The sequence below is a fragment of the Balearica regulorum genome, chromosome 21 (assembly GCF_011004875.1).
Source record: "Balearica regulorum gibbericeps isolate bBalReg1 chromosome 21, bBalReg1.pri, whole genome shotgun sequence".
Classification (NCBI taxonomy): Eukaryota; Metazoa; Chordata; class Aves; order Gruiformes; family Gruidae; genus Balearica; species Balearica regulorum.
The window spans coordinates 5,956,532-5,969,283 of record NC_046204.1 but is presented as its reverse complement, the minus strand read 5'-3'; the positions used below and the strand labels follow the sequence as shown (position 1 = coordinate 5,969,283).

The 12,752-nt window shown below is 50.1% G+C and overlaps 1 protein-coding gene across 1 annotated transcript; it reads left to right on the top strand.

Moving 5' to 3' along the window:
• Positions 1-46: 46 nt before the first annotated feature.
• On the top strand, positions 47-6,224 carry LOC104643392 (F-box only protein 2). Its single transcript, XM_075773054.1, has 6 exons — positions 47-430; positions 1,984-2,259; positions 3,371-3,497; positions 3,595-3,690; positions 4,078-4,213; positions 4,641-6,224. The coding sequence occupies exons 2-6, from the start codon at positions 2,010-2,012 to the stop codon at positions 4,773-4,775; spliced, it is 744 nt and encodes a 247-aa protein (XP_075629169.1). The 5' UTR covers positions 47-430; positions 1,984-2,009; the 3' UTR covers positions 4,776-6,224.
• Positions 6,225-12,752: the final 6,528 nt, after the last annotated feature.

The window sequence follows — 12,752 nt, the reverse complement described above, 5'->3', positions numbered from 1 at the left end:
GTGACGGGGTGTAGGGGTACGCGACGGAAAATCCCCGGGCACCGGCAGCACTGATTTTCGAGAAATAAACAGATTTTACTAGTTACTAGCAGAAGTACGCGAACGACCGCCCCAGGCTGCCGGGCCGCCCGCGGGGTCCCGAGGGGACGGAGCCGTGCCGCGGGCCGTGGCCCCGGCGAGCACCCGGGCAGCGCGCTCCCCCGCCGGCGCCCCCCTGCCCGGCCCCGGCCCCACCTGGGCTCCGCCCGTCTGCGCCCTCCGGACACGGATGTGAGGCGGCGGCCCTTCCGCAGCGGGCGGGGCGGGCAGCCGGCAAGGAGGCGGCGCCGTGCGGGGCCGCAGCCTCCCCGCCCCCGCGCCCTTTATCAGGGCGGCCCGGCCCGAGGCGGCCCCGGCCCGCCCGCCGCAGACCTGCTGAGCAGCGCCGAAGGTAGGAGCGCTCGGCACCCCGGGGCCGGCCCTGCCGGGAGGGCAGCGGGAAAGGGACGGCACCCCGAGCCGCCCGCCGCGGGGCACCGCGCTGTAACCCTGCGGGGTTAACCCCGGCCGTCTCGGCTGGGCGGCACGGGAGGGAAGAGGGGTTGGGTGGGAGCAGATAGGGAACCGGAGTGCGCCCCGAGCACGGCGAGGGTCGGAAGCTGCCCCGGGAGGTCTGCCGGTGGTAGACCGGTTTTAAGATGCTGTGGGTCGGAGTGGAAAAGCAAAGTCAGGTAGGGACCTTCACCCCTTACCCGAGTGCGTGGGAAATACTTGCTAAGCAAGGAGAGCGGTAATGCCCCATCACCAGGCAGAGAGCAGGGGATGAAACCAGCATGATCTCTTTTTTCTTTTTTAAATATCACATTTTACCCTTCAGGACTGTGGTTGAGGGTTGCAAAGGGGGGAAATAGGGGAAATCCACAATGCTACCCCCATAAAAGCCAGGGAATTTTAAGTGATGGTTTCCTCCTGCTGTCTGCAGTGCGGATGGAGGCCACATGACAGCTCTGCATCTGGAACATCTTGATTTAGGATGCTGTTATAGTAGTCACTCCCTGTTTCTTCCCTCCCTTGCCATATTTCACCTGCTTTGTTCCTAGTGCTCTCCTAGGCTTAATGACTCACTCCTGAGGAGTTTGGCCACATCTGTGCAGTTTGCTGCAGCCTCAGCAGCTTCCCAGGATCAGGACTCAGCTGAGATAAAAGCAGTATCACAGTGCATCCCATACTGATGACATGGGGCTCTGAATCTGCACACTCATCTTTCCTTATTCCTGCAGCGCCTGGCCCTAGAACTCGACGCAGCAGAGAGCCGGGAGTCAGAGTGCAGAATTAGCACATGAAGTTAAAATGCACACTTCTGACTTAATTACTTAGGTTATAAGGTCAGAAAAAGGAATATCAGAGAATATGAACTGAGTCATTTTCAGTTATCCCAGACCTATACTTTGTACAGGCTCATGACTAAGGAGATTAAGTGCCAGCCCCTTGCGGGAAAGCCTTTCAGATACAGGACAAGCCACTGCAAATGTGGTTGGCAAGATGCTCACCACGGATATTTAGGTACTGCTCTGCAACATTTGTTATCAGTGATGTTCTTAAAGGCAGCACAAACACCCAGCTGCTTCCCTCTGCAGAGGAAGTCATTATGAAGAAGCTGATTTTTGCAGCAGCAGAGGTTTCTGGAAGGACTAATTCCAGTCTGCGAAACTGGCAAACTAATCACAATTGCAGATGTCAACTACTTGCATTTGGTAGATGGATTTTACTAAGGGCTTCACTTAGAACATAAAATATTCATTTTCACATGCTTCAGGGTATTAACTTAAGAGGGGTCAGGAGACCTTGAGGTCAGGAAGCAATCTGTGCCCCCCAAATCATGCTTTCAGATAACGTGCTTATTTTCCCTTTTTTTTAAACGCATCAGTATTTGACATCACTGAGGTTGGAGAACCCCACATCTGAAGACTGCTGTATCACTACTCCTTTCCCCTTCTTCCTCAGAAAGCTCCATCCTGCCCAGCCCAAGGATGGAGTCCCTCCCTGAAGCAGTCCTGATCAAAATCCTGGCTTCCATACCTGCGGTGGATTTGGTGCTGGCGTGCCGCCTGGTCTGCTGCCAGTGGAAGAACCTGGTTGATGGAGCTGCGCTTTGGATCCTGAAGTGTCAGCAGGAAGGCCTCACTGGAGCAGAGTCACAGGAAGATGCGGAGAACTGGCAAAACTTCTACTTCCTGAGTAAGAAAAGGAAGAATCTCATCAAGAACCCATGTGGTGAAGGTGAGACAAGCATAACAAGCCCCAAGATTTTCATAGAGATGACCAATCCCCAGGAATTGGGTGTCTCCAGTCTTTGAAAAGATATTTTAGTTGCCATCAGGTTGCAGCGTTTTCCTCTTGCCTGAGTCAAGTCACTTAATGCATGCAGTCAAATCATTTAATGGGCACGCAAGCCTTCGATAACCAGCCTTTACAAAGGGCTCTACTTGACATCAACTTTATAAAAATCCCTGCAGGGATCAGAATCACATTTGAGAGACAAAAGTGTCCTTTGCAGAACCCCTGTCCAGTGCAGTAATGGTAGTGGCATCTGGGTTTCCAGACTGCCGTTTGCCAAACCATGATGGGAAAGATCAAACCTTTGCCCACTCAGGAGCCAGTCTGCCCTTTGCTGACCAGGCACTTCAGGCTTGCTTCCTTCCTTGAAGCAGCTCAGGCAAATCTTGTTTGTACTCTCCTTACTACAGCCCATGTTACAGAGCTGTGCACATACCCCATTTGCCATTATTCTGATAATCTATGAACTTTGCTTGCCAGATCTACAAGATGCTTAGCAATAAGCAGCAGTAGCCAAGCCTCATAACCCAAGCAGCAACAAATACATTTCACACATCATAGACCAAAGCAATATCAACACAGCTTCTCTGTTGTGTTTACAGATTATTTTTCTGCAAGCTTTTCCAACATCCACGTTCCCTCTGGCTAAGACAAGAAAAGCCCAATGTGTAGGGCCATACTGCTTCTAGAAATGCCACTTAGCAATTTGGAAAGAAAGCAATCAGCATCTTTTCCCCACGCTATTCCTGTTATGACACTGAAAGTGCTGACACACAGTTCAGAATACCTAAATGATTTCACTGGAGTACTTTCTTGAATAAACCAACACATACATAGTCATTTTGTTGGGGAATGTTTGTCAATAGTCAGTTCAACCAGACTAAAGGTTTTTCCCCCACCTCTACTTAAACATCAACAATTTACATACAAAACTAGTGCTGCATCTAACAGCATACCTTTCACAAGCCAGAGGAAGGTTCCCATGGGACAAGGTCAGGTTCCCCAGGTCCACAGACATTAAGACTCATCCAAGTCTCTTTTCTGCCATTTGCAGAAGACTTGCAGCACTGGGGAGAGGTAGACAATGGAGGTGATGGCTGGAAAATTGAAGAGCTCCCTGGGGACTTTGGAAAAGAATTCCCTAGTGAAGAAGTCCATAAATACTTTGTTACATCTTATGAGTAAGGCTGCTTTCTTCTCTTATTCAGTGAAAGGGACATCTTTGGTTCCCCTAGTCCCAGGAGAGACTGTGATACCAACTAACATCTTGCTTTTCAGGTGGTGTCGAAAGGCTCAGGTCATTGACCTTAGGGCTGAGGGCTACTGGGAAGAGCTGATGGATACAACCCAGCCTAAAGTTGTGGTAAAAGACTGGTAAGTAGCAAGGATGCCTCAGAAGGCAGGCAGAGAGTCAGAAAGAGAAGGAAGAGTAGGGAGGACTTATACCTGCACTGGGCCCTAAAACCTCAGCTGCCAGATCCTCTAGATGTGGGCCAGGGCTGGGTCTTGGCTTACAGAGCTACCAGCAGCTTCCACGAGCTTCAAACTGTTGGTGCATATGGCCTTTAAAGACCAGGTTCCTGGTGTGAATGAGGAGAGGTGGTGGGTTAGGGTAAGAACCATTACAGATTTCCACCTCAAACCATGGCACCAGTAACTCGATGAGATTGGTAGAGCCTGCATTCAGCCAGACACAGCTGCATGCTCTGGCCCTTTGCTGAGTTCACACAGGTAAGACTGGCAGCTTGGCTCTCCTTGCAGGTATGCAGGACGCAGTGATGCTGGCTGCCTCTACGAGCTCTGTGTGAAACTGCTCTCAGAGAATGAGGATGTTCTGGCTGAGTACAAAAGTGAGACTATTGACATCCCACAGGACAATGATGCCAACTGGACTGAGGTGAGTTACAGCTGTGGGCTCAGCACATGACACCCAACTTGCATGAAATCGGGAGTATTTTCAAGCAGAGAGAAGCAGGAGAGTTCTGGAGGAGGAGAAGGCTCTGTCATGTGTTCTGTGGAGCCATGACCCTGTGATTGAACAAAGGGATTATACTGGAAGGCCACCTTACATAAAACTTGGAAACTTGCTGAGCCACCACTGCAGGTGTAAGATGGAGATGTCCAAGTGGGAGAGGTTCAATGGCCTCTGAACAACAATGGGATCAAAGCTCGTCCCAGTAACTCCCACTGTAAATGTCCTCATCGTTACCCAACCTGGTAGGTATGGCTGGGGCAGGTGGGGTTGAAGGCTCTGTGCACTACAGAAGGGTAGGTTCATGGTGGATTGATGCTTACCAACAACCATTTTGTCTCTTGTCCCAAAGATCTCCCACACTTTTTCCAACTATGGGCCTGGGGTCCGCTTTGTCCGCTTCGAACACGGTGGCCAGGACACACTATTCTGGAAGGGATGGTATGGCGTACGTGTTACCAACAGCAGCATCACAGTGGAGCCGTAGCCATGCTGAACTGGGGTCTGCATGCTGGAGCTGACTTCCCTCAGGGCATCCCATGGCCTTTGGATGGTTTCTGCATGGTGCTGCTTCCAGGCTGTAGAGTATACAACCTTTCTGTGTATGAGTGTGTGTGCCAGGGGCCACCATCCATCTTTCCTCAAGGGGACTATGCAAAGAATGTGAATAGACTTGTGAATGCACCACATTAGACTCAGCCTCACCACTTGCACTGATGTTCTCTGTCAGACATGAGATCTCCTAAAAATCCTGCAGACCTTACTTCTCTCCTAAGCCACTAACCCCTAGCACCGAGCCCAAGCTAGACAGTCCTCCTGCCTGCTTTCCAGACTTGGGCACCCCTTAACTTTAAGTGGTACTTTAGGCATGTTTTCTGGAAGTTAGAGTGGAAAAGAAAGAAAGAAAAGCATAGACATAGCAGGGAAACCCAGAGCCCTGTCACATGGCTCCAACTGCTTCTATGACCTACAGTGAGAACCTTAGCTTCTCTCATTTATAAACAATAGATGTCATCACTTGCTTCACAGGAGCTCTAGCTTGGCTGCCAAGTGCTTCATTTTTAGTGATGAGAATGCAAAGCAATAGGGATTGGATCCTTTTCTCTTACACTGTTCCCAGCATCCATTTATCAAGGAAAGTGTTGGGAGCTGAAACCTCTCTGGTGTCCAACCCTGGGGCCTTGTTTGGCTCCCTCACACAGACAGCAACTGAGAGTAATTGCTGGGAGAGACATGACGAGCACATCGGGGAAGTGGGTTAGAAGCAAATTGGGGAAGGTGTCCAGGAACGAATGAAAACAAGTTTGTCTACCCTTTCTTGGCCTCTGCATGCTTCATGCCACAAGCACCCTGGTCATCCAGTATGACTTCACAGGCAGGAGATATTCTTCACACAGAAAGCGGTTGTTAGCCCCACTTCCTCAAATCTTCCTGCCTACTAACAGTGTCTGCAAAAAATACATGTCTGCCTCCACTCCATACGCTCACTGACAAGACAGCACTTCGTACATACTCCCACTAGTGCCTCTTGATATCAGTCAGGGCTGTGAGCCACTCCTGAACAAAGACAACTGAGCTTCCCTAAGCCAAGCCTATCCCTGCTAGTCAGTCCTCTCAGAAGAGCATCCCCTTAATAGGGGATCCTGTTGCCTAGAGAGATAGGCACTTACATTTTTGTGTCCATCTTCCCTTCCTGGGCTGCCAGCACATACATACTTGAATGCCACTACTTTGCATCAAAGTGCACCATTACAAGTGCAGTGTAATACCTGTAGCCAAAGGAAAGAGCTGGTCACTTTGTGCACACTCTGCTTCATCAGGCTTTCTGCAGTGCTGCACCTGGATGCCTGGGGCACCCTGGCCTTCCAAACCACAGCCATGCCGAGCCAGAGTCCAGACAAACACAATAAAATGACACAATTGTGTGTGGATCTTCCCTTGTGTGCTGGGTATTTGTGTCCTGTGCTTAAGCATGCTTTTTCTGTTCAGTTATGTGGAGTGGTGTCAACCTGTCCTATCCAAAAAACAGGAGTCCTTGTATCTTGTATAACACCATGAGTTTCCCAGGAAGAAGTTCATGCTCTGTTCCCTGACTCAGCAGCCTGAACCTGTCAGAAGCCCTTGACGGGCAATGGGTTTGCAGAGGAGGTGCACTTAAAACGTAGTGGGAATTCAAGCAAGGCACAGAGCAGGTCCAGGAAGGCTCCTACGCAGTCCAGCCCTGACAGATGCCCTCCAGGTCCTCTGTAACTGTAGCTCTACTGTGAGCCAAGCCTTGATTCTGACTCTGGGGAGACCAGAACCAGTTCAGAATTTAACTCTTTTCCCCCTCCATTACCTCTGCACACACTGTCACACAAAGAAGCTTTATTCACCACAGCCTTTAATGCAGCAAAGTTGCTAGTTAATATTCAACTCGCTGCCAACAGTCTGCCCCACAGAAGAAACGAGGCCTCTGCCATCCCTAAGAAATCAGTACAGCAAGGGGATCAATATTCCACGTCATGATGCAATTGTTAACCTTTCCTACGCCACCATCTCACAGTCAGGATAAACCCCAGGATTAAGCCCTCAGATATTGTGTCCCTTGTAAATACAACGTAGGGCCATGGTCCCCGCTTCAGGCTTATCTAGGCTGAACTACTAAATACACAGAGCCTCCCCAGCAGCTCTGTTACAATGAAGGCAGCTGCCCGGTGGCTTTCCCTCCACACTCCCCCCTCATGCCAGCAGACCTGATGTTCACATTGGCTGTTGGGGCATCCTGCAAAGCTGCCCTGACCTTCCCACTCCCCTCCAAGAGGCGCCTTCCAAGACACTAAATGCCTTGCAGCTTCACTGCAGAGAACAGCTACTTCTGCTCCACAGAGCTTCCTGCAAGAGCTGCTGTGACCTCAGGGGAGTGATTGCTCCTTGTGTTCAGCCATGTCCCAATGCAAGTGAGTGCCTGGGTACTTGGGGAAAAAAAAATAAATCTTGCTCACATTATAAATATTTTGTTCCAGATGCCTTTTGAATTTTGATCAAACACCAGGTATCTGAATACACTGAAATCTGCACCATACACCTACATCCAATTCCAAGACTAAGTCAACTCATCTGTCCAAGACGAACAGAGCGCATGAGGTTAATGAGTTATCACGTGTTACAAACTTCATGGAAATTGAGACGAAGCAATTTCATAGGATTACAGGAAGTCAGTGCAACTGTGACAAAAGGATTTAGATGTATTAAAGCTCCCTGCCACTGAAGGGCTCTATCACACACAGCTCCAAATAGGGGTTCCTTATGCTTTCTGTTGTGCCAACACCAGCAAGCAGCTGTGTGATACTACACAGTAGCTTTTAGGAACACTGATGACCAATGCAGATGTGTGTGCTACGCAGAGAGAGGTCTGTCCCCAAGTAATTCATAGCAGATATTCTCATCACCCACACTCACGGTATTTAGAAATCCTAGCATTAAAACATAAAAATTCAATGTTGCTGGAAAAAAAACCAAACCCACGCAAAAGGGTCTCCTCCCTGTCCCGAACGCGGCAACAAGATAGAAAGGGCTCCTATTTCCTTTGCACATCAAACCCACAGTGCACCGCAGCCATCTCTGGGGCAGACCACCACTGAGCTTAGTAGTGAGCTACACTGAACGAAGAATGGAAACATCCTCCAAAACATCCCACACTGGAACAAAACAGCTGGATGATGAGAACTGGAGAGTTTGAGACATGAACTACTTGTGGCCAAGGCACTAGCATGAACACACCTCTTAGTCCTGTCAGCTTTAATACTCAGAGGCACTACGAGAAGCCCCGGATATAGCACTCCACCAGCCCATTCCTGCTCTCAGCAGCTGGCATCTGATGTCCTGGGTCGCCAATTGCATCCTGGCAGCTGCACTCGTATGAGATCCCACTGTAATTTTCTTTTCTACAAAGCCCACCACAGCCAGTCCTATTATACTTAAAAGGTTTTTTCCTTTCATAATAGATTCTACAGCAAGTCTCTTGCAGGGAAACAGAACAGAGCAAGATGGGACCCTGGCAAGAAAGCACTAGCATGCATCTCTTGTCAAGTCTAATTGAATTTTTCTATATGAAGCATCTATTATTACCCACCTGGGGGTCTGTGGACAGATGGAGGAGTTTGCTCCCCCACCAGGCATTCAAGACCAGGGATGGGAGGGATGGGGGAGGAAAAAAACCCCACTCCAATCTATCTGACAATTCCCTGTTGCTTGCAGCCCAGCTGTTCTAGCCAGCTGTAAAAGGGAGGAGAGTTTAGGAAAAACAGCTTGCAGAGGCTGGGAATGGCACCTCCTGAAAGCCAGGATAGCAGGGCACGAGCTATATCTGCAGAGGCTTCCAGCCTAAAGCTGCAGCTGAGGTCACAAACAGGACTGAAAGCCAGTAACCTATCCTTGCATTTGGGCCCACAAGCCTGTCAGGAGTAGAAAACCTCTGAAGAACTGGAAAACACTGGGCTAGTGAAGAAACATCCCCTGGGCACACACCTCCTTTTGCAGCTCAGACATAGCCATTCCTGTGCCTCCTTCATTGCTGTCCCACAGCATACAGATATCTCAGAGAAAAACAAAGTCCATCGGTGAGCAGCACTGGGTCTGAACTAACCCGATTCCTGCTTCTCCTTCCATCCAGCTAGTTCTTCCTGATATCCCTGGGGCAGTGATCGCTGTGTTCTTCTCAGCCTCCTTGCCTATTAGGGAAAAAAGGGCCTAAACATGCTTTCCTGCTGGAGAGATGCTTTGGAGTTGGAGAGAACAGCTATAGTGAGTTCAGCTGGGAAGTCTCATGGAAGCTGGAAAGCATAACTACTGCCCGAGACAGCTGCAAAGAGAGCTGAGCTCCTTATAGCATCCTGCAGGTAAAGCAAAGGTACTCAGACAAACCAGAACAGGATAGACAGGTCAAGATTGGCATGCAAGGAAGAGATCTCACAGGAACAAAAAAGCCAGATACAGCCAAACAAGCACACAAGCACGCTTCTGGGCTGAGTGTCAGCCTCCCTCATTTTTTGAGGGAGTTTTGTTTCATGCAAAGAAAGATTGCAACAGAGGTGCCTGGCTGTCTTTACTTTCTCCTTCCCGGCAGCTCTGGGCTCCAGCTAGCTGGCAGCACGCACAGGACAGTGCTCTGAAGGCAGCCCTGTTTGCAGCCCGTACCGCGGGAGTGCCAAAAGCCCCCGTGACTACCGGCCCCGGTGCACTCGCCCCTGCGCTCTCCGGAGCCGCGGCCGCTGCAGAGCCGCAGTGACAGCAGAGGGCACTCGGGCTGCAGGCAGCGAGCCCGGAGAGCAGTGCTGGCCCCGGGGCTTCTGGCTTCATGCAGAGTAGTTGCAAGTATACCACTAAATGTTGCATTTGTGAGCTTATTTCTGAACACTGCACCTTGTTTCTTCTAGCTGCAGCTTAGGCTCAAGTTAGAGTTCTCTCTTCTTGTCCTATTTAAATGCCTGCTGTCATGGTTTGCCGAGCAGCTTTTGCCTGACAGACCCTGATGCTTATCCTTGCCATCTGGGACACCCCATGCATTTTGGAAGTACAGTTACCTCTTCGGCAAGACACACAGCGCACTTGTCTTGGACGCAGGCAGTCTTTTAAACTGTAATGCACTGGTCAGAGAGCAGTCAAAGCTTTCTTGAGCACAGATCAAGGCCTGCCTTTCAAATTTGAGTGGAAGCAGCACAACTGGCCCAACACTATGCTAGGGCATTGATTTATTAAGAGCATCACTCAAATCAGTAACATTCCTTTCCTTGCAAAGTATCATCTTACCTTAATCCAGCCCACCAGAATCAGAAGAATCACACCCAGAGCAGCAGGGCTGTCTGCATCCCCCCCACACTGCGCGCCAGCACACGCAGCCGCTGGCCACCTTCCTTGCGCAGGAAGTTCAGCAGCCCTCCCCAGCAAAGCAAGAGTCCCAGCCCTGGCCCTGACCCCCCCCCAAGCCACAAAGGTAAGCGTAACCCTAAGATATAACCCTTAAATGTAACTCTAATTCTTTAAATATAACCCTAATGTCCACTTTAATGTATTACAACTTTAAATGTTCGAAATGGCTGACTTCCGGTTCTGATGTAGCACTTCCGGTCACGGGGTGTCGTGTTTCTAGTCGGAATTGGAGGACTTCCGGTGTGGCTGGAGGACTTCTGGCCATGGAGGGTGTCGTGCTGGGCGTTTTGGAGCACTTCGGGTACTTGGGGCACCCACCTACCCCCCAAAGTGGCCCATACAACCTCCACCCAAAACATACTGTGCTGACAGATATCCATCCCGGGCTGGGGCCGTTCCATACCAACCAAAATAGCTAAACGTGCGGGCAAAGCCGCTCTGCTTCTCACGCACACTCTGCAAAGATAATCTAAGAATGTAAGAACACCACACAGGGTAAAGTTGATGCCAGATCAGAAGACGCAGCCTGACAAAAAGCATGACGATGCTGAGGCCAGGCAGCTCGGGTGCTCTGGTGGGTGACCGGCCGTGTTGAAACTCCACGGCTCTGAATGAAAGATGGGCTGTGAAGCCGTGACGACCCATGGAGACAAAATGCTGGCAAAGACCTAAAACTCAAAGGACAGGGAAGAAACCCCTGGAAGAACTCTTGACAAGAGTTGGCAAGACAAGACCTGAACACAAAGCCTGAGCGATGGCCGTAAAAAAAAAGACTGGCGGAATGTGCTGACAATGCTAAATTGGACCAGTGACGTTGTGCTGCAAAACAAGATGCGCTAGACTGCCGTGCTGACGCCTCCAGCTGAAACACAATGGATGGCTACCGTGATTGCAGCAGGATGTCAGTACACCTGAGGCTCCTCAGGCACGAAGGCCGAGACAGACATCAACACGCCAAAGGACACATACAAACACACGCCAGTCTCACTGCAAATCTGTACCTGCTCATCCTGGAGCTGCTTTGCTGGCACACCCACCTCAACAAATATCACTCCCTCTACCTGCGCTGGCTGACTCCCCGCAAACTACCCTGCCGCCATGCTGGTATTTGGATGGCATGGTCTGCGGATGGATCATTACAACGCTCTGGATTTTCAAGTGCCAAGGAGGACTCGGACCGTGGCGTGTTATTTGTGGAATTGGAGCGGAGCAGGTGAGTGGAGCTGCAGGGGGCTGCTCTCACAAATTCACTGTGTGTCGAACAGCTTTGTGTTTTGTTTTTGCAGGTGCCAGAGTGGCACGAGGCAATTAAAGGAACACTACCTTTAAGCGACAGGGATGCCATGGAGAACAGCCGTCAAAGACGGACCGTGAGCTGTGCCACCGTGAAAGTTAAGTAGCAGCGTGAGAAGCCATGCCCATCACACACACACACCCCAACACTACACAGAACGCTACAAACAACACGACTCAAAGATGAGAGAAAACTCTCAGCAAGAAGAATGACTCCTAGACTGGAGAGGCTGCCGAGCAAGATGACCTACAGGGTGCAACACCCAGGCAAGGAAGCTCTATGGCAACCCCAGACAAGAATTGACCGTGATGGCCCGTTATAAGAAGTTACTGTCAAAACAGAGATGATGGATCTGGCAAGAAGCCAGTCTTCAAGAGCTAAGAACATAAGGATGCAGGGAAGAAGCCCCAGTCCCTGAAAATAGATGGCTAGAGAGCAGAGCTCCCGACACAGCCTAGGATGAGGCCGCAAAAAGAGGACCCACTGGAAACTTCCAAGATGCAAGACCGATCCACACTGTAAGCTTGGGCCATGGTGTTCTGCTCACCTGTGCCTTCTGGAGATGGACACTGTAGCTGTCATCACTTGTGGTACTTAAGATGCTATGAGAGACAAAATTACTGTTACTCTTGGAGAAGTCACCAGTCTCATTTTCCTCCTTGCTACCGCTGCAGCTTGCCTCAAATCTTCATCCAATTCAAAAAATGGCTGGTGTGGCACCTGCAAACCCAAAGAGAAAGACTTAACCAAGCTGCCATGATTTCCTGCTCTGGGATGCCAGCCCAGCTGACAACCAGCTTGCCTTCTCAGACTGCTTACTGGGATACAGCTTTGTCCCTCCAAGGCTGCTTACAGCACCTGAAAACCACCAAAGTGAAAGCCACATGCTGAGGTGCTGCCCAAAACCACAGCCTGCCCAGACCGATTCCCATCTTCAATTGCTTTACTTCAGCCACTCCTCCTCGCCGCCTCTGCCATTTACAGGTTGCCGTGTTCAGGCTCAGGTGACAAGTGATACAAACTACCTCCTTACCAACAAACACCTTTAGGGAATTACAGAGGTGGTCGGCCAATGGAAAAAAGTGTGATCATGACACACTGTCTCAAAGATCCAAAATGGGCACCTTACAACTACAGAAACTGGTGCTAAAAACACAATAGATAAATATGAACAAGAGAACATAACTGCTGTGACTGACACTAGAGCAAACTGAGATGAAACTCTTCTGACGTTCAGCCCTGCATATTCTGATGCGGAGG

Excerpts from the sequence above, each read along its gene's own strand:
- LOC104643392 (XM_075773054.1), top strand. The coding sequence starts at position 2,010 with ATGGAGTCCCTCCCTGAAGCAGTCCTGATCAAAATCCTGGCTTCCATA. Across the intron at positions 3,498-3,594 it reads TACTTTGTTACATCTTATGA|GTGGTGTCGAAAGGCTCAGG; the intron begins GTAAGGCTGCTT and ends CTTGCTTTTCAG. Across the intron at positions 3,691-4,077 it reads AAAGTTGTGGTAAAAGACTG|GTATGCAGGACGCAGTGATG; the intron begins GTAAGTAGCAAG and ends CTCTCCTTGCAG.